General features: G+C 46.6%; 1 protein-coding gene across 4 annotated transcripts in view; it reads right to left on the bottom strand.

Annotated features, from left to right (window-relative positions):
* NKAIN4 (sodium/potassium transporting ATPase interacting 4) overlaps positions 1-20023 on the bottom strand; it is a gene marked incomplete at its 3' end in the record, with an annotated part of 564211 nt that overhangs the window by 504819 nt on the left and 39369 nt on the right. For all 4 annotated transcript variants that reach the window (XR_014158000.1, XM_081868139.1, XM_081868138.1 and 1 more), the window contains exons 2-3: positions 17336-17473; positions 13204-13284 (exon numbers count right to left, since the gene is read on the bottom strand). Coding sequence is in view for 3 of the 4 variants with exons in the window: in XM_081868139.1 (XP_081724265.1) it covers positions 13204-13284; positions 17336-17473 (219 nt within the window). The remainder of the gene's footprint in view (positions 1-13203; positions 13285-17335; positions 17474-20023) is intronic.

The following is a 20023-nucleotide window of genomic DNA, read 5'->3' as shown; positions in this document are numbered from 1 at the left end:
CAGACAATAAAAACAACAACCCAGAATACTAATCTAATTAAAGACTTCACATTTCCAATCTCTTGTTGTTGCTGAATCGATTTTCACTTTGCACAGGTCCACTCCCTGGCTTCTTCAGTTAAAGAGAGCAAAGGGTTAATAATAATAATAATAATAATAATAATAATAATAATAATAATAATAATTTATTAATTATACTCCGCCCAACTGGCTGAGTTTCCCCAGCCACTCTGGGCAGCTCCCAAAAGAATATTAAAAACAGGAAAATACATCAAACATTAAAAACTTCCCTGCCTTCAAATGTCTTCTAAAAGTCAGATAGTTGTTTATTTCCTTGACATCTGATGGGAGGGCGCTCCACTGGGCAGGCACCACCACCGAGAAGGCCCTCTGCAAATGCCTTAGAAATGTTATTCATTTATTAATTATTTGTACTTGCAGCCCACCAAAAGGTCCTGGACAGGTTACAAAAATATAGCAATAAAAATAAGTACCATGTACCGTTTTATTTATTTGTTATTACATATATGTCCCAACTTTTAATCCAAGGATCTCAAGGTGATGTACATGTTCTCTCCCTTCCCCGTTTTATCATCACAACGACCCTGCAAAGTAGGTTAGGCTGACTGGCTCAAAGTTGCACAAGCAAAAGTCCTTCCATGGAGATTCCGCGGATGGGGCAAGTTAGGTGAATCCTGCCTCATATCTCTGTGCAATTTGTGATTTATTTATTTTTTATAAAATCCTCCTGGAAATTCGCCATCCTTTTATTGCAGATTTCTCTTAGAAACACACTTTTCTTTTTGTATGCGGTTTTGACAAATATGCCCATTTTTATGGTGATTTCCATTTATATAATGCAGCTTGGCATGCAGTTCTGCTTAATATATGTTTTATGTACATCACATATGCACTTTTAAACACCTTGTTTGGCTGGATCACAAAATTCAGGAAAGTGTGAATTTCAAAGGCTATGGTTCACACACTGGTTCAAGAAGTGCAAATTAAACAGATTCTCACGCAAACAAAACCAAATTGCTCCTCCATCCCTAACTACAGAGATAGCATACTGCGTACTCACAGAGAGAAACACAGGATCTGCATTCATGCGAGATGACAAGCCAGAACTGGAGTTATAAGAAATATTTTCCTAACTGGCTGGTTTAATTTCCTCTGTGCCATGAGGCACTAAGCATCCTCCATAAATTCTCTTGCCAATTCCCTTTGGTATTCTGATGCATTGCACGTTCAGGTCTTCTATTGACCTCCGTCACAATTAACCTCTTGGGTCAAATTACTCCAAGAAACTGACCCCTGGCATGATCAATAGCTGCTTAATGTACATCTCCCTACAGAATTTCAAATCATCTCTCCTCTGCTGTTTCAGTTATTATGTGGTTCCCTTGCACCTTTCCCCACCTTCCTGCTCGGTTCCATGTTTGCTTCCCTTGATTTTATAGGTCACTGTATGCTGGGGACAGTTCAGGAGTCTGCAAGGAATAGGAAGGACACACCAATTCCTAATAGGAACAAACTGGTGTCACCCGGATGTTCCAGACCCTCCAAGTGTCCCTATTTTCCAGGGACACTCCCAGATTTACAGAAGCCATCCCAGTTTCTGATTTGATCCTGGAATGTCCAGCTTTTCCTTAAAGGTAAAGGTAAAGGGACCCCTGACCAGTCCAGTCGTGACCGAATCTGGCGTTGCGGTGCTCATCTCGCTTTATTGGCCGAGGGACAGCTTCTGGGTCATGTGGCCAGCATGACTAAGCCTCTTCTGGTGAACCAGAACAGCACACAGAAATGCCGTTTACCTTCCCGCCGGAGTGGTACCTATTTATCTACTTGCACTTTGACGTGCTTTCGAACTGCTTGGTTGGCAGGAGCAGGGACCGAGCAACGGGAGCTCACCCCATCACGGGGATTCAAACCGCCAACCTTCTGATCAGCAAGTCTTAGGCTCTGTAGTTTAACCCACAGCACCACCCGCGTCCCATTAGCTTTTCCTTGGGATGCCCCTATTTCCCTTGGAGAAATGTTGGTGGGTATGATGTTCTGCACTACAACTCTCATCTGCTGGCTGGGGCTGATGGGTGCATTAGTCCAAAATAACTGGAGGGCACCAGGTTGGGAAGTTTGGGCCTCTCTTTGAGAAGGCCCTCTCTGCCTTCAGCATCACAAACATAGAATTTCTGCTCATTTCAGGTGCTTGCTCCAGTTTCCCAGCATGGAAGTATTGGTAGGAGAGAAAGCTTACAGTATTTCTCAGCTTGCAAAAGGATTTCTTAACCAGAGCAATGAGGCACAGTTAACATCTCTTAACTCAACGCAGCTTAAAGAACCAAACACCTTTTCACTCCGGGTGGCAGATAAATAATGCGCCCTGCAAGCACCCCAGCCAGATTACTTTTATATTGCAGATAAAGCTGCAATCATTTAATTGTCTTGCCTCTTCCTCGTGCCGCTCATGAATGTCCCTCTGCAATTGGCAGAGGCAGCTGAATCAATCACGCCAAGCCCAAGACTCAGTGCTCCCCATAATCCAATGAGTTTAATCCATTTAAAGGCTGGCATCTCCAAAAAGTGTTTCCAAGCAAAAACAATAAATTTCACTTACACCTTGCAGTGGGGACTGTGAAGGGGAAGGGATGGATACTGTTTTGTCTAGGTCAGGGGACGTTTTACAACCTGGGGGATGCATTTCCTTATGGGCAAGTGGTGGTGGGACACCAAAGACAGGTCAGAGGATGAAGCAGAGGCAGAATGGTTGGATGCTGAACAAGCGACAGGCTTGAGTGAGAGAGAGGAAGCAGGGGCAGGAAGCCCTGCAGATACAGGACAAGTGGCTGAGGAGGAGGGGACAGAAGCTGCATCAACTTCACAGGAGCCTGCTAGTCCTGTTGTCAGGGCCGTCTTACCCATAGGTGCTAGAGGGTGGGGCACCCAGGCGCTAGGCTCTCAGGGGCACCAGGCCGAGAGTCCAGGGCCTGAGAGTTGAGTCCAGGGAAGAGCCCGCCCATTGGTCGGAGCACTGCGACGGGCTCTTCTGCTGTGGGTGGCTCTGTGCTGCGAGTTTGGGGGCGGCCAAGCCAGTGAGACACTGAGGTGGATGGCCAGCTTTGGCCTCCAGACACCTGGGACTGGGCATTGGGGGGGCGCTGGGTGGATCTTTGCACCCCGGCACCACATATGCTTAAGACAGCCCTGCCTGCTGTATTCAGCTCCCCTCCTTGCTTATCTCCAACGGCATGGAGGGCCTTGCATGTAACAGAACAAAGAGCACAGAAGACCCCTCCTCAATGGAGCTGAAGTCTGCTTGGAAAACATCTGGCCAATGAGGAGATGTAGAGGGAAGTGGGAGGCACAGGTCGTCAGTTCTGGCAACTACTTTACTGGGAACCAGCCTTGCCCAGAGGTTTCTCTGTTTGTATTTAGTTTCCTTGAAGAAAGAACCAACTTCACTGCTCATCTCTGAGTCTCCATGCTGACCTGCAGCTGAGCCAGCCCTGACATACACACACAAACACATCTCTGTCCTCCACCAAGGCGAGCAAGAGGCGTTATCAGAGTTTAAGCACACAGTCCAGCCAGGTAGGAACATCCAGTGAGGGCCTGGCGTGGGGAGAATCCAGTGAAGGGATGCATTTGGCATCCGGGTCTGGGGTTCCCCACCCCTCCTAAGGGGCACTCACATGTCTGCATTTTGCACGTGCCTAAAGCAACTTCGGGTGGCGCTGTGGGTTAAACCACAGAGCCTAGGACTTGCCTATCAGAAGGTAGGCAGCTCAAATCCCCACGACAGGGTGAGCTCCCGTTGCTCAGTCCCTGCTCCTGCCAACATAGGAGTTTGAAAGCACATCAAAGTGCAAGTAGATAAATAGGTACCACTCCGGTGGGAAGGTAAACGTTGTTTCCGTGTGCTGCTCTGGTTTGCCAGAAGCAGCTTAGTCATGCTGGCTACATGACCTGGAAGCTGTACGCCAGCTCCCTCGGCCAATAAAGCAAGATGAGCTCCTCAACCCCAGAGTCAGTCACGACTGGACCTAATGGTCAGGGGTCCCTTTACCTTTTAAAAACAACTTCATAGATGTTGTTCCCACAGCAGCCACCCAGGTGCTTCAGGGAAGCCAACATGCAGGACTTGAACCCAGCCCAAAGGAGAGGTCCATTAAGAGTAGGAAGGGCAGAAATGTTTTAAATAAATAAACAACACCTGAGTTTCCTCCCCCCCCCCAATTTGTTTCCATTTGCTCTATGATTCTGCACTCTTCAGAACCATTCTGGACCCAAATTATTTTAATGAACTATTACAAGCATTTCCCTGCTTTGAGTCAGATGTTTTCTCAGTGCCCTAAGGCTAATATACTCTTTTGACCAGGATCTTTGCAACTCTCCGGGGGACACCTGCACTGATGGAGAGGAATAGGCGAAAGCACTCAAGGCAAATAGCTTATTGACCTCTGTCAGTAAAGAGAGCATTATCTGGGAGACTAGAGCGACCATCCTCAAGTTCCCCTTTGCAATCTTCCCACCTTAGCTTTCTTTTCTCCTACTTGGACACTGCCATCTTCAACCCACCTGAAGTTTCATTAGCACGGGGAACTCTTGCGCAAGCAAGCTTTTCCCCATTCATTTCAACGGAAGGAGCAGATCTGAACTTCCATGCACACGAGGCATCTACAAGCACCAGCTCCCTCCACTGAAGTGAATGGGAGAGCCATTTCCAAGATGGAAAACCCAGAAACCCAGCTGCCTGTCAGTGAATACAATATAGAGCTAGATGCATCAATGGGTCTGACTTCTAGATGTTGTAGACAAGTCATCAGCCAGGGCTTGAAGGCAATAGTCCTCTCTTGCAGTTGCTCGCCAGTAAATGTAACTCAGTGGTCCACTGTCCCTCAGCTTGGAGGTTTCTCCTTTTCCATCACCATGGAAGGACCTGAACATTGCAATGACTACCAGCAACAGCTTTCTAGGGTCTTAGACAGCAGTCTTTCTCATCCCAACCTGGAGATTCCTGGGATTGATCTGGGACCCACTGTATGCAAGGCTAAGGGCCTCTCCCATCCCCTGAGTCAGAGTCTTGCAGACCCTCTCCAATGACAACTTCATTTGACATTCAGAGAGGAGTTTGTGGGGGAACCACACGACTCATGTCTTGAATGCAGAGGCAAGGTTGGAGGAGAGGAAAGCAGACCAAGAATGCATTTCTGTAAGATTATGAAAATAATATGCAATTTTCTTTATTGTCATCCATGCACGCCATTAGCCATGCAGCACACACGTAATCCTCATTCCAAACACACACACACACACGCCTTGTGTTTCTTTTTTGGGTGGGTCTAAGAGCAGCTGGGCTCCTGTACTCGCTACTTCCTTCGTTCCCTTTCATTAATTACCAGAGAATAGCCCTCCAGACGAATTGAGTCCAGCCAGGCAAGTCCTGGGAGAGCTCGACGGTTGAATAATTTTGCATGTTTTAAGGCGGGGAAATTTATTATCAGCTAAAAAAGTGGAGACCGTCATTTTTTATCTCCCAGTGGCATGAGCGGCTGTGTCTCGCTGAGCTGGCAAGGGGATAGCTTTTATTCTGGCCTGAAGCTCTCACCGGTTGCATGTGTTGGAGGCACAGCAAACATGGGGGTGTGGGCAAATGAGTTTCCGGGGCCGGATTTTAGGCAAAAAAACAGGTTCAGGGGGTGAGTGTGGTTGTGGATATGATGTTGCTATTGAGTCGTGGAATAAAAGGACACTAGAGGTCTCTGTTCAGCTTTTCCCCAAAAGAACCCATTACTTGAACAGGATATGTCTAATCTGTACTTTATGAAGCCTTCGTATAAGCACATAACCTCCAACATTTCTCTAATGAAAATAGGGACATCCTACGCCATCATAATAATTTTACTATTTATACCCCACCCATCTTACTGGGTTGCCCCAGCCACTCTGGGCAGCTTCCAACATATATAAAAACACGATAAAACATTATTTTAAAACTTTCCTATAAAGGGCTGCCTTCAGATGGCTCAGGGGTCAGATAACTCCATACCCTCCAACATTTCTCTGATGAAAATAGGGATGTCCTAAGGAAAATTGGGACATTCTGGGATGAAATCAGCAACTGGGACAGCTTCTGCAGATCAGGGACTGGCTCTGGAAAATAGGGGCACTTGAAGGGTCTGTAAGCAACTGCAAAGGCTGTGACTTGGGCCTGCGACACCCTCATATCCTGTCTAAAACAGTGACTTCCATGGAAGCTACACTGTAGTTTGTAACAGAGCTATAGTCCCCAGCACCCTCAACCAGCTACAATTCACATGATTCTTTAGGGGAAGCCGTGTCTGTCGAAGTGGCATAAGAGTGCTTTAAATGTTTGGTGAGGATGTGATTTTAGTTACAGCCTAGGAAGATAAGATTGATGGGGGTGGGGCGATTAGCATCCATTTGGTGCTTTAAATTGCACAACACACACACACACACACACACACACACACACATATCCCCCCAGTTCTGATGTTTTAGGGCCATAGCTCAGTGGCAGAGCTACGAAATGGCCCCAGGCTGAATCCCTGCCATCTCCTGGTTGGGCTAGGGGAGACCCCTGCCTGAAACCCTGGGTGAGCCATTGCCAGTCATTGTTGACAACGCAGGGCTATATGAACCAATTGTATGACTATCACTGGGGACTCCTCTACGTTTGACAGCACTGATATGCTGGCACCAGGTGCAAGATGGGTCCAGCTGGAGGGTCTAAGGACTGAAGGCACCTTCAGGAGCTGCTGGGATTTGGCACATGGTTTTTGGACCTGGGTGCAGTTGCCCTGTGTGGCAAGGCACCAAAATGCCACATTCCCTGGCAGACAAAGGGCAAACGAAGCGTCACGCTCAATGGGAGTGCTGCTCTAGCAAAGGGTTACCAGAAGTCCTCGGATTTGCAAATCTGTCCCCGGACAAATTCCGCCCCCGGAATGTCCCCAGATTTGCAAATCTGTCCCCAGGAAATGTGGCAGCAGCAGCCTCGGCAGCCTGGAGTCAGCCTGGTAGAGCAGTTGGCTCTGGCTGGCTTCAGGAGCTGCTCGCTGTGGTGGCGCCTGCCATTTCCCCTCAACGGAAGTCCCCATATGATGTGTCTTGTGCACAACAAATTCCACCTAAACATTAGGAAGAACTTCCTGACAGTAAGCGCTGTTCGACAGTGGAATTTGCTGCCAAGGAGTGTGGTGGAGTCTCCTTCTTTGGAGGTCTTTAAGCAGAGGCTTGACAACCATATGTCAGGAGTGCTCTGATGGTGTTTCCTGCTTGGCAGGGGGTTGGACTCGATGGCCCTTGTGGTCTCTTCCAACTCTATGATTCTATGAAATCATTTTGGGACTTCCGGTGAGGAAAAATGGTGGGCTCCACGGCAGCGAGCAGCTCCTGAAGCCAGCCAGAGCCAACTGCGCTATCAGGCTGGTTCTGGGCTGCTGATTGCCACTGCCGCTGTCATTGCCACTGCCAAAGGGGAACCAGGGACATCCAGTGGTACACATCTCCTGCCCCCTTCCCCCTTTGTTTTGACTGATGGGGGGACGCTCGGGAGTAACAGGCGAGCAGCGCGCCATTTCCCAGTTTTTAAAAAAACTCTGCGCATTTATGTTTCACAGGGTGTGAAAGAAGGGCCTTTCAACTTTATACAATATGCATGTGTGCTTGGGCCCAGGGTCTTTTGCCTCACCATTCCCACTACAGTGGTACCTCGGGTTACAGACGCTTCAGGTTACAGACTCCGCTAACCCAGAAATAGTACCCCAGGTCAAGAACTTTGCTTCAGGATGAGAACAGAAATCGTCCTCCAGCGGTGTGGCAGCAGCAGGAGGCCCCATTAGCTAAAGTGGTGCTTCAGGTTAAGAACAGTTTCAGGTTAAGAACGGACCTCCGGCATGAATTAAGTACTTAACCCGAGGTACCACTGACTCCCTGTTGCTACTCAGCATCAAAAAAAAAAAAAAAAAAAAAGGGATACTCTAGCATCACAGAAGGACCCTGAATTAGATCGCATGGCTTGTCCATAACTCTGCAGCGATCTAGTAGGGAACAGCACAATGCTCGGCTCCATTCTGCAAAAAGGACCAGCTCACTGCTTGCCTTTTATGTTATCTGCTCTTTCCTGCCAGGATGGGCAAACCATCAAAAAGATTCGTACTACTTTGCTGTCTTTCTGCCGTCAAAATGTACATAGAAGGCTCCTCGTGGCAGGGATCAATGGAATAGAAAGATCAGAATGTATGCTAATGGTGCCGTGAGGAAAACCAAAACACTGTCTTATGTATCGACAGCATGTCCGGAAATCACAGCTGTGTTCGCCTCCATCTCGTCTTCAGCTGTTTGAGGAAATGTGCTTGCTTTTTTGAGACAGCTCTGCTCAAATGCTTGCAGTGCCCTCGAAACCTACGTCATGAAGACCTTTGGGGAGATGTTGGTGGCAGGGAAAAGAAAGGATCTATTAATATACCAGCCAACCTGTCCATTCTTCTGCCGTCCACCTAGCAAAGTTTTGGCAGACAAGATTTTGCTCCCCGCTCCCGTCTCCTTTGGAGATATAACATCTGCAGAAGGGATGACAGGACTCAGAAAGAACATTTCCAAATGTCATCCTGTCCCCCTGTAGAAAATGTGAGCAAAGGGGAAAGGCAGTGAGAGGAGGACTCTTGGACCAAAATAACTCCACTAGGCGAGTGTAGGAGTGAGAGTAGCTAAAGCCAATCGGCTTAACCTTGCCTGGTTTTAGAAGGCTGCAGCCGAATCAGGAAAAATGCTGAATAAACTGGAAGTTTGGAGAAGAGAGCTCATGCAGTGTACAGTGGAGCCTCAGGTTACATTGCCTCCAGCTTACGCCATCCTTGGCTTGAGACCAGCACAAACCTAGAAGTACAGTGGTACCTCGGGTTACCGGTAAGTACTTAATTCGTTCCGGAGGTCCGTTCTTAACCTGAAACTGTTCTTAACCTGAAGCACCACTTTAGCTAATAGGGGCTCCCGCTGCTGCCGCACCGCTGGAGCACGATTTCTGTTCTCATCCTGAAGCAAAGTTCTTAACCTGAGGTACTATTTCTGGGTTAGCGGAGTCTGTAACCTGAAGCGTATGTAACCTGAAGCGTATGTAACCCGAGGTACCACTGTACTGGAATGGGTTACTTCTGGGTTTAAGTAAAGGACCCCTGACCATTAGGAACAGTCGTGGCCAACTCTGGGGTTGTGGCGCTCATCTCGCTTTATTGGCCGAGGGAGCTGGCATACAGCTTCCGGGTCATGTGGCCAGCATGACTAAGCCGCTTCTGGTGAACCAGAGCAGCACATGGAAACGCCGTTTACCTTCCCACCAGAGCGGAACCTATTTATCTACTTGCACCTTGTCGTGCTTTCAAACTGCTAGGTTGGCAGGAGCAGGGACTGAGCTTCCGGGTTTGCAGAAGCACTAAATCATGTGCGCGCATGCGCAGAATTGACACTTTGGGCTGTGTCGTTTTTGGGTTGCGGCAGATCCCCACCATAACCTGAGGTTCCACTGTAATTGTTAAGAGTATTTTACTATGACCTGGGAGATGAGGGTTCAAATCCCCACTCAGCCATGGAGTTCACTGGGTGACCTTGGGCCAGTTCCCGCTTTTCAGCCTAACCTACCTCACAGGACTGTTGTGAAGATAAAACAGGGAGGAAGAGAATCCTTTCTTACCCTTGCCTGGCTAATTCAACAGTGGGATCCTCCATTAGATTTTAATCCTTGCTGGATCATGGAATTAAGAGGTTATTGGGGTTTTTAAAAAAGGATTATTTAGATGTGATTCTTTGAATTGCAGGGATTGGGCTAGATGCTTCCAACCCTACAGTACCAGACCCTCCAAGTGTCCCTATTTTCCAGGGACATCCCTGATTTAGACAACAACAACAACAACAACAACAACAACAACAACAACAACAACAAGGAATGTCCCAGTCCCTCTAGGTGTTCCTATTTTCCAGGGACAATCTCAGATTTACAGAAGTCATCCCAGTTTCTGATTTGATCCTGGAATGTCCCACTTTTCCTTAGGAGGTCCCTATTTTCATTGGAGAAATGTTGGAGGGTATGAAGTTATCCGACCCCTGAGCAGTCTGAAGGCAATCCTGCATAGGAAAGGTTTTTTTAAAAAAATGTTTAATGCTTTATTATGTTTTCGTATATGTTGGAAACCACCTAGAGTGGCACTGGCAACCCAGTAAGATGTGTGGGGTATAAATAGTAAAATTATCATCACAGAATAGTACGTCCCTCATCAGAGAAAACAGCCCCGGCCCTGTATACCTGAAGGAGCGTCTCCACCTCCATCATTCAGCCTGGACACTGAAGTCCAGCTCCGAGGGCCTTCTGGCAGTTCCCTCATTGGGAGAAGTGAAGTTACAGGGAACCAGGCAGAGGGCCTTCTTGGTAGTGGCGTCTGCCCTGTGGAATGCCCTCCCATCAGATGTCATGTAATAAACAACTATCTGACTTTTAGAAGACATCTGAAGGCAGTCCTGTTTAGGAGAGTTTTTAATGTTTCTTGTTTCATCATTTTTTTAATATTCTGTTGCGAGCCACCCAGAGTGGCTGGGGAAACCCAGCCAGATGGGCAGGGTATAAATATATTATTATTATTATTATTATTATTATTATTATTATTATTATTAATGTTGGAGGGTATGCAGTACTGTGATTTTATGGACAACAAATCAGAAAACTGCCACACCCAAAAATCATGGGGAAGGCTCTCCCAAAGAAGCAATTATGGAGGTTTACTCTCCCCCTACCCCCACTGCCAGCTTTGCAGTAGATATTTATGAAACCAATTAGAGCAATTTGAACTCCAGCTCCTCCCCTCCTAAAACACACACCTTTCTCTCCACCTGGCTGATCACCTGTCTGCAGACTCAAACGGGCAGCCGTTACCACCAGCTGCCAGTTGACTATCTCCATTCTTTCCACCTCGCTGCACCTCCTTGCATTCTGTCACTACAAATTAACCGGCCGCTGAGACAGCCAAGCTACTTTGTCAGAAATTAAATGTAAAAGAGCAGGGTGTGTGTGAGGAGGAGAGCAAGGAGGGTTCGGAATGCATTTGCCTTAAACATCTAATCCCCAGGAGATCAGAAGGGAAGGCAGAAAAATAGGATAATTCTTCCTTTTTAGAGACTTAGAGCAGAGCAAAAGGAAGCCTCTCTCTCTTTCTCTCTCCAGGGGTTGAGAGTTCACCAGCTGCCTATGTAGACCAAACTAGGGTTCCGACAGGGACACGGGTGGCGCTGTAGGTTAAACCACAGAGCCTTGGACTTGCCGATCAGAAGGAGTGAGCTCCCATTACTCGGTCCCTGCTCCTGCCAACCTAGCAGTTCGAAAGCACGTCAAAGTGCAAGTAGATAAATAGGTACCGCTCCAGCGGGAAGGTAAATGGCGTTTCCGTGCGCTGCTCTGGTTCGCCAGAAGCAGCTTAGTCATGCTGGCCACATGACCCGAAAGCTGTACGCCGGCCCCAGAGTCGGTCACGACTGGACCTAATAATGGTCAGGGGTCCCTTTACCTTTAGGGTTCCGGCAGGTGGGTGAGTGGGGTTTGTTTGGTTCACATGTGAATGAAAGGTGGAGCACACCACATTTCATTAAAAAGAAAGAGAGAAAGAAGAAGGGGAAACCTATTGAAGCATATTGACCCCAAGGTCCTCCTTCCTCCAGATGGTTTAAACGAAAACTCGCACCAGCCCCCAGCCAGCATGGCATCTGGGGGGCACCAGGTTGGCACCAGATGCAAACCTTCTTCATCAGACTTTTCCCCTTCCGAGGCTCATAAGCACCCTCAATGAACTACATTTCCCAGGGTTCTTGGGGGAAGCCATGACAGCAGCATCAGTATTATACAGATTTCTTTTCCACGCCTGTCACTCCTCCACAGGTAAGGTCAATATTGTGGAGACGAACCTGCAAGTATCTGAGTGCATTTCCTCAAAGACATTCCCAAATATTCTCTTTCTGCTTGTCCCCCAAAGAGTTTCTAAGGCATGTGCCTTTATATGTGCACATCTACATGGAGACTGCTTAAATGTACAACAGGAACATACCACAATTTATGCAGGGAGACTTGCCATTATTTTTTATTGATTATAGATAAGTGTAAACTGTTTAAAAAAATATTGGCTGATGTTTAATTTTACTGTTTACTATTAGATTCTAATGAATTATTGAATATTGCTTTATTTTAGACAAGTTGTTTATTTCAAAGTTATTGTGACTTCTCATATTGGATCAGATTGTTATTATTAATGTTTGATGTTTTATTATGCTTTAATATGTGTTGGAAGCCACCCAGAGTGGCTGGGGCTATCCCAGAATTTAGAATTTAGCTACTAGCTGTTTTCCAATACTGGTTGGTCCTTAAACAGTAAATTCTTATCATCATCAGATAGAGCTGTTCCTCCTAGGTAAGCTTAGTCCGGAGATGACTGCTGCTGAAACAACATCTGAGTCTCCAGCACAGCATTCCGGAGCTGTCCAGGGTACTGTTGTAACCTTGGTTCAGCTCCATACTGTTGAGGCCATTGCCCCAAACACAACACATTTCACTCATGTCATGCAACAGCACAGAAAGGCAGGAGCCACAAGCAAAAACTCGCAAAGGCCTTGAGCCCAAATTTGCCACAAATCTAAGCCATTGGAGTGTGCAGGATGGAATAACGCATATTCTAAGTGCAACTGGGATGTTCCCCTCCAAATCTGGAATTTTACAAGTGCTTAAAGGGAATGAAAGGGGTAGAGGGACATGTAAGGGCAACAGAAACCCAAATAGCAGTGTTATATCTGCATTGAAAGTGTTGAGGAAATTAATTTTCCACCCAAATCGTGCTAGGAGCCTGCAATGATTGATAGCCTTTTTTGGAGAGGCATTAAAGCACTGAATTGGATTCAGTTTATGGAAGAGTAATCTAATCCCCTCTGGCCCTCCCCTTTTCATTCTACCCTTAATCTGAAAGTGTGCAGGCGGCGTTTTGTCCAACAAGGCCCTCTCAGGCCACACTTTGATGTGAATGCTCCCCTCCCCTCTGTTCGTGTGTTTGTGTGTCTCCATCCCACACCCTCTTCTCAATCCTCTCGGCATTTCTCTGTCCCTTCCTTCCCTTGGACAGTTTCTGGCTGCGTTCAGATGCCAGCCTTGCTCACCTTCGAAAGACCGCCAACCTCCAAATAAAAGCAGATGATGAAGATGTTCCAAGTGACCCAGATGGCTGTCCAGATGGCGTACTGGGTGGAGAAAGAGAAAGAAGTCAAAGTTGCAGAAGAGGAAAAAAGCAAAACGAGCACAAGCTCTCCAAAGCTGGCACTGCAGATGCAGAACATTCAACGCCATGGTCTGAACAGCAACAAAGTCAGAGCCCTATGTGCTTCTGGTGGTCTGATGGATTTCAACTAAGAACAAAGACTTAGCATTGGGTAGCAACAATGGCCCCCCTGGGTGCTGCTGCAAAGGGCAGATCAGATCAAAACTTTATTAGCAAAGCCAACAGGCCACAGCTATACAAGAATTAAAAATAAAAATAAGAATAAAAAGAAGAAAAGAGCAGGCAAAAGGAGGTCCGTCAGATGAACAAGTCTGTCACTCAGATGGTGGCCCTCAATTTCACAGCTCTCTCGATGTACCTCGCGACCTTCTCTGTTATCTGACTATCCGTATCAGATAAGAGAAAATACAGTGTAATGTCTGGTGAGCGGCCGGGGTTGGAGAGAATGAGTGGAGTAATAATCTCATTCCTTAGGTCTTTGTAAATGGGGCAGGATAGGAGGACGTGGGACACTGTTTCCGTGTTACCATCTCCACATGGGCAGAGACGTTTTTCAAATGGAGTCTTTTGATAACGACCTTCGAGTACGGCAGAAGGAAGAACATCCCATCTAGCCAATGTAAAGGCACGTCTGTATTTTGGGATGGTTAATTTAAACAGATATGAAGCTGGGGAGTCAAAATGAGAAGGGGGAGAGTAGGTATACCATGGGCACAGTTTCTTTAAGATAGTCAGGTTGTTTTGCCGTTCAATGTCTTTCAGGCGCTGGCCTATTAGACTCTTTGCTTTAATGAGGCCCATTGATAGTAGGGACTGTGAATGCAAACCGCATGTAAGGAGTTTTTGATGCACAGTTTTGAACCACTTGCTTTTGTGAGGGTCTTGCATTACTAGAGGCAGTAGACCAGGTGGATTTAGATTAAGACGAAGCCAATAGTTGAATGTTCTTTGCCAGGTCTGAGTTTCTACAGATGGAAGGCAGGCCTCGAGTCGTAATGCTGCGTTTGGAACACAGGTGGGGACGCCGAATATCTGCCTTAGGAATTTAGACTGAACAGTTTCAAGACTGGAGCAGTGGTTCCCCGTCCAGATTTGGCTGCAAAGGGCAGTTCACAGCAGTGGGTGTGAGAGGAGCTCTTAATTAGAGAGCCATGTCATTATGTTATTCTAACCCATCCATTTCAAAGCAAAAGAAGCACAATGCAAATATATGGGGGGGGGGGTATAATCAATTACATATCATTTGAGGTCTGAAAGTAACAGCAACAGTAAATACTGATCATATTTGCTGGACTGATTTCCATTCCGGACTTGGGACAAGTCAAGAAACGCTGGCAATTTCGACCCCCCGTTTCTGCTTCCGCCAGAATTTTCTGACATCCTTAGTGTACATGTGGAATCCCCTGGATTCCAAATCAGGTCACTATAGTGACCTTCTTTCACCCTCCTCCCGTACTGATGGTGATCCATCGCAGCCTGTCCTTCAGCTATAGACCAGAGGGTGAATCAACCGATGTGTTCATTGTGTCCAGAGATAAACTCTGTGCTTGTTTGTAGCCTTGCGGCAATAGATTGACTGGCAATCCTCGCTTGCCAAGATCATTGATGGTGGACTTTATCACTTGAGCAATGATGCCGGTCAATGAGGAATCTCCCTCTTCATTAACTGGCAGTGATAAACCCAGGCTTGGGTGGGAGACAGGTGGCGGAGAGAGGGTTAAAAAAATATACAAATCATCTGTCAGGCAGAAAAGCCTCCTTGATATAGATTTCCAGAAACCACGAGGAGCACCTGAGGCTTCAAAGACAGTAAATAGCATGGACCCATTCCAGAAAGGAAGTTTCCAACACCACCGAAATGAAACAGAGCATCTCAGAGAACTGGGGGGAAGATGCCTTTCATTTTGGTGGGCAAGGAAAACTTTCTGCCTAGCTCTGACCCGCCAAGTCAGGAACATTTAGCTCCACAGCTATTTGGAGCTGAGCAATGGCACCAAAGTGCTAGCCTTCCATCACAGAATGCAAAAGCCAGAGTTGGTGAGGCACGATTGGTCACCTTAATGAAAGACATTTGCACAAAGCAGCACGCTTCAAACTGGCAATTAGGGCAGTGGCTGCTCGTCCCATTAACAGCGCAGTAATTTAATTTATATCCAAAAGGCTGTGTAATAAAGTGAAGCGGCCTGATTAAAATAAATTATGCACACTCTGTTGGAAGCAGCAAGTGAAAGGGCAGATTTGTTGATAATCGGAGCTGCCCCACTGTCAGCCGGCGGCCAAAGTCTTGTGACGCATATGCGCACTGTATCTAGGAAAGATCCAAACCGGTTATGGGCCCATGAAGAGAACTATGTGCACTACTATCAAGGTCAGTGTGACACAGAAACCCACTGTACACGTGTGTGTGTGTGTGTGTGTGTGTGTGTGTGTGTGTGTATACACTGCAGGATGACATACCTGCTCACTTCCCCCTCCAACCCCACCCCACCCCACCCCTCACCATTCTCCATACCTTTACACTTCAGCACCCCGCTTCCCCCTCTCCGAACTCACCACTAACCTTGACCTTGCCAACCCACCCATTGCAGCTCACCCAAACTGTTCTCGCTCCCTCTGTACATGCATTGACAGTGGTGAATGGGGGAGAAATAAGTTTCTTTCTTTCCTTCATTCTCCCCCTGCTCCCTGCTGCTGGCAGCACTGTGGAATGCTGCCCTTCAGTCCTCAGGACATATGATAAAATGAATTTATCACCCAATTAACCAAGTAGTAGTTTAATGGCAAATAGGGACCTGGGAGCTGGACCCTGGGATGTATTCAAGGTAGCGCTGAGGACAAGGTTCCGTCAGCGCAAGGATTTCTTCTTGTGCAACAGTACACTCCCCCCGTCTCCTTCTCCTAAACCTGTTCTGGGGTTTCCCCCAACCCTCCAGAGCACATTTTGTGGGAGATTGCAGTCAAACATAACTATTCATGAGTGCTAGTTAGCAGCGGTGTAGCTAACTGCTCAGGCATCTGGGGTGGTAGCTACACCCTGCATGTGTGCCCCATGCCCACTCTGGGTGGGGTCTGCATGGAGTCTGCCTGCCACCTCCTCTCAGCTACAAGGCAGTGCAGTGCCTGCAGGTGCCCAAGCCACTGTGTCACTCTCAGGAGAGACGCATGGTTCAGGTGTGCTGCAGGCCCCAATGTAAGTGCTGACCCCTGGGTAAGTGGTGCCCAGTGCACTCCACTCCCCCCACCCCAGCTAAGCTGCTGCTAGTTAGTGCATGAAAGTGTTAAGATCAGAGAGTGCTCTTCCTAGACACAGCTAGGTCACTTAGGAAGCTAGGTCTGTAAGGGAGGAAGTGAAGCTGCTTCTATTTCCTTTCCCTCACTTTCTCAGCACCAGGTAACCTACCGGGATGGGTGTGCCTAAACTTGCTCCAAGTTCAGACCGCATGTTTGAAACTATAAGCTGTATTTTGCACCCAAGGGTTATCTACCTGTGCTTTCCTTGCTGCTACATGGAATAATGCATGAACCAGACCTTTACATTTAGTAAGTAAAGCATTTTAAACTTACTTAACAGTGTGATCTGTTCATTGCGAGAGGAATAGAAAATGGGGAAAGTGCTATATGCAACTAAACAGGATGTACAAAAGGCTTAACAGCCTACATTCCTAACGCTTCACTGTGTTGCTTGACTTTGTGAGTTTAAACTCTGCTGCTGTAGCTCTCTCTTGCTGGATTGTATGTTTAGTCCTGCTTTTTGAATCCAGGCATTCAGCTGATTCTTTTATTATTTACCCCATATACATGGGTCACAGGCATCCATATATTTTCAAAGATTTGAAGATGGCATGAAGCTCACACAGGGAGAGGAGAGTGGGGAAATCCCATTGCACTAGACCTAATCCTTGTGCTAGCACCAATATTCCATTAAATACCACCCCCTGGTTTCTAAGAGCCAGTCTTAAATTCATCTTTAGGAATCTTTTTTTAAAAAAACCAAACAGAACTTTGCTACTTACCACCACGATGTAGCGTGGCCTGTACTGGATTGTACCAAACAGGCCAAGGATGACAATGATTATGTGGAGGAAATTGGCAAGAATTGGAGCCCATTGGTATCCCAGGAAATCAAACACTTGTCTCTCTAAGGCAGCAAGCTGGGAAAAGAAAGAAAAGGAGGCTGTGATTTCTGCACTGCAAGGGGCTTAGGCTGAATGACCCTTTGGGTCCTTTCCAAATCTACAATTTCTACAATCCTGTGATGAACAATTGCAAATTGAAGGCTTGCTTTGAAAATGCTTGTTTTTTTCAAAAAATGGAATTGTTCCTCTGTTGGTGGCAATCTCTGGACTGCCACAGTTTAGTGCAAACGATACAATCGTACGCAGCAAATTTAGGTTGCACGATTGAAGTGGATTTGAGCACTCTTGTGCAACAAAGAAGCAGAGCTCTTTTTTTGGGTAAGGAAAAAGATGGGGAAATGTACTTGAAAGTGCAAGATTGCAGCAACATCGGGCGATGTCGAATAGGCTGCATGCAAGCAAATTAGAATGATTGCTCTAACTTTTCTGCCAGCAGCTCAGGAAGAATGCTCCATAGGAAGGACCTCTGGATGAAAACTCTGTCTAGTTCCTTTCCCCCATGTCCTCTGAAAGTTCACCATACGCCAAGACTGACTGTGTACCAAAGAAACTAAAACGTTTTTTATGCTCACAATAAATTCTGCAGGGCAGTATGAACACATGCCAATTCCCTGTGCAATGCATCAGCCGTACATGCATTCATTCTGCAAATATTTGAGGGTGATTTGCATCTGGGTGGATTTGGGCGGGGAGGTTGCTGCAAAAGAAATGGGATTGACTACACACTACACACACACACAAAGAGGCAATGTGATGCCTAGACAAGAGGTCCTAATAAGCCAGGAACAGCAGTGGTATTCAGAGTAAAGAGATGTTTGCACAGATGGAACAAATGGAACAATGCCATGTTGAATTCAACCCAATGTACCTTAGTTACCCATGTCCATTAATTTCCATGTGTCTTGTCTGAGTATCACCCACTCCTTCTGTCTAATAGACTCATGCAGGAGAACTTTGGGGATCATGCCCACTACCTCTTCTCTCATCTTTGCGGGATACAGCTAACAATCATTCTCGCTCTTCTTTTTTTGACAGCTTTGAAAGCCGCATTCTTCAACTCCAAGGGAGCCAATTTAATTAAACAGCCAGACAGGTGCCATCAGCAATCTTGCAGGAAGCACGCGAGCTACTGAATGAACAAGTCCCATACCTGGGAAAGTGGCACTGGAAGGTTATTATTCATTTCAAAATCAATTTTCTCTGCATCATCAGAGCCAGCAGCAATGTGTTAAGCCCTTAATCTTTCATTAGAAGGATCAAAGCACAAATGGCAGCGACATTTAGGAGTCCCGGATTCTGGCTGGCTGGCTGGAGGACACGTGACCGCAATCACTTTATCCAATCGGGCATTTAATTGGCTTTGTTTGTTACTTTGAGCCCAGAAATGTAGATAAAGCACCAGCCCGTCCATATATTAGTTTACCTATTTAGCAAGGAAACCCTTCAGTGGTGTATGTTACAGAGAGATAACCCCATGCCTTCTGGATTTTGCGAGAAGTGAGCTTGACTTTGCTTCCTGCCTGCAATCGCTGGGACCAAAGAGTATCGTGATCCAAAGCAGCAACTACAGTGGTACCTCGGGTTAAGTACTTAGTTCGTTCCAGAGGTCCGTTCTTAACCAGAAACTGTTCTTAACCGGAAGCACCACTTTAGCTAATGGGGCCTCCTGCTGCTGCTACGCGATTTCTGTTCTCATCCTGAAGCACTATTTCTGGGTTAGCGGAGTCTGTAACCTGAAGCCTACGTAACCTGAGGTACCACTGTATATCTAGATTCCACACAGGATGTAGTTAAACATTCTTACAAAAGGGACTGGTGGCCATCAACTTAGATGGCTTTAAAAGAGGATCTGACAGATTCACGAAATAAAAGGCTTTCAAAAGCTAGTAGTCATAAGGGTTGTGTTCTCCCCAGTGGCACAGCGCAGATTGCTGATGGCCAGGACAGGGTAAGTGTTGTGTCCCCTGGTGGGGACAGCCTGGCAGCGCTGGGCCATCAATGAGGAAGCTGTCACCGCACACCTCCATAGCTTCCATTTGGTCCTAAGTATGTTGCCTTGTTCATGTGCCATGGAATCTTGACTTCTGTCCCTTCTGCTTGCCACTGTGCCTGTACTGCTCTCAGCCGGAATGAAGATATTTTCCTTACTTTCCAGTAAGTGTCGTTGTCCTTGTGCGTTGGGAGGGCAACCCAACCAAATCATTATCTAGCTCACAGGAAACATCAGAGCATATGCTCCTCTAAAAGAACAACTCCTATTAAACAAGGCGGAAACCTGATTGAATTTTTTCTTAATCAATTATTTGGCAGAGTTTTACTTAATTAATCTGTCAATTAAATGTGAATAAATTTGCATGCACTAAAACAATGCTCCTGAAGCCAGAGGCTTTCTTTATTTCTTTATGTTTCATCGTAGCCGTCATCGAAGGCATTCATGCCCTCCTACATGAGAGAAAGGGAGGTATGCCTCTTTAGACATCTTGCCATCTGCAATTTTTAATTGCATTTTTTAATTGCATGGAAAAAAGAGAGTCTGCTGTCTGTTTAATCGGTGGCAACTTCTTA

The sequence above is a fragment of the Podarcis erhardii genome, assembly GCF_964252035.2.
Source record: "Podarcis erhardii genome assembly, chromosome: 6".
Taxonomy (NCBI): domain Eukaryota; kingdom Metazoa; phylum Chordata; class Lepidosauria; order Squamata; family Lacertidae; genus Podarcis; species Podarcis erhardii.
Note: the sequence above shows the minus strand (reverse complement) of the source record. Positions and strands in the feature narration are given on the sequence as shown.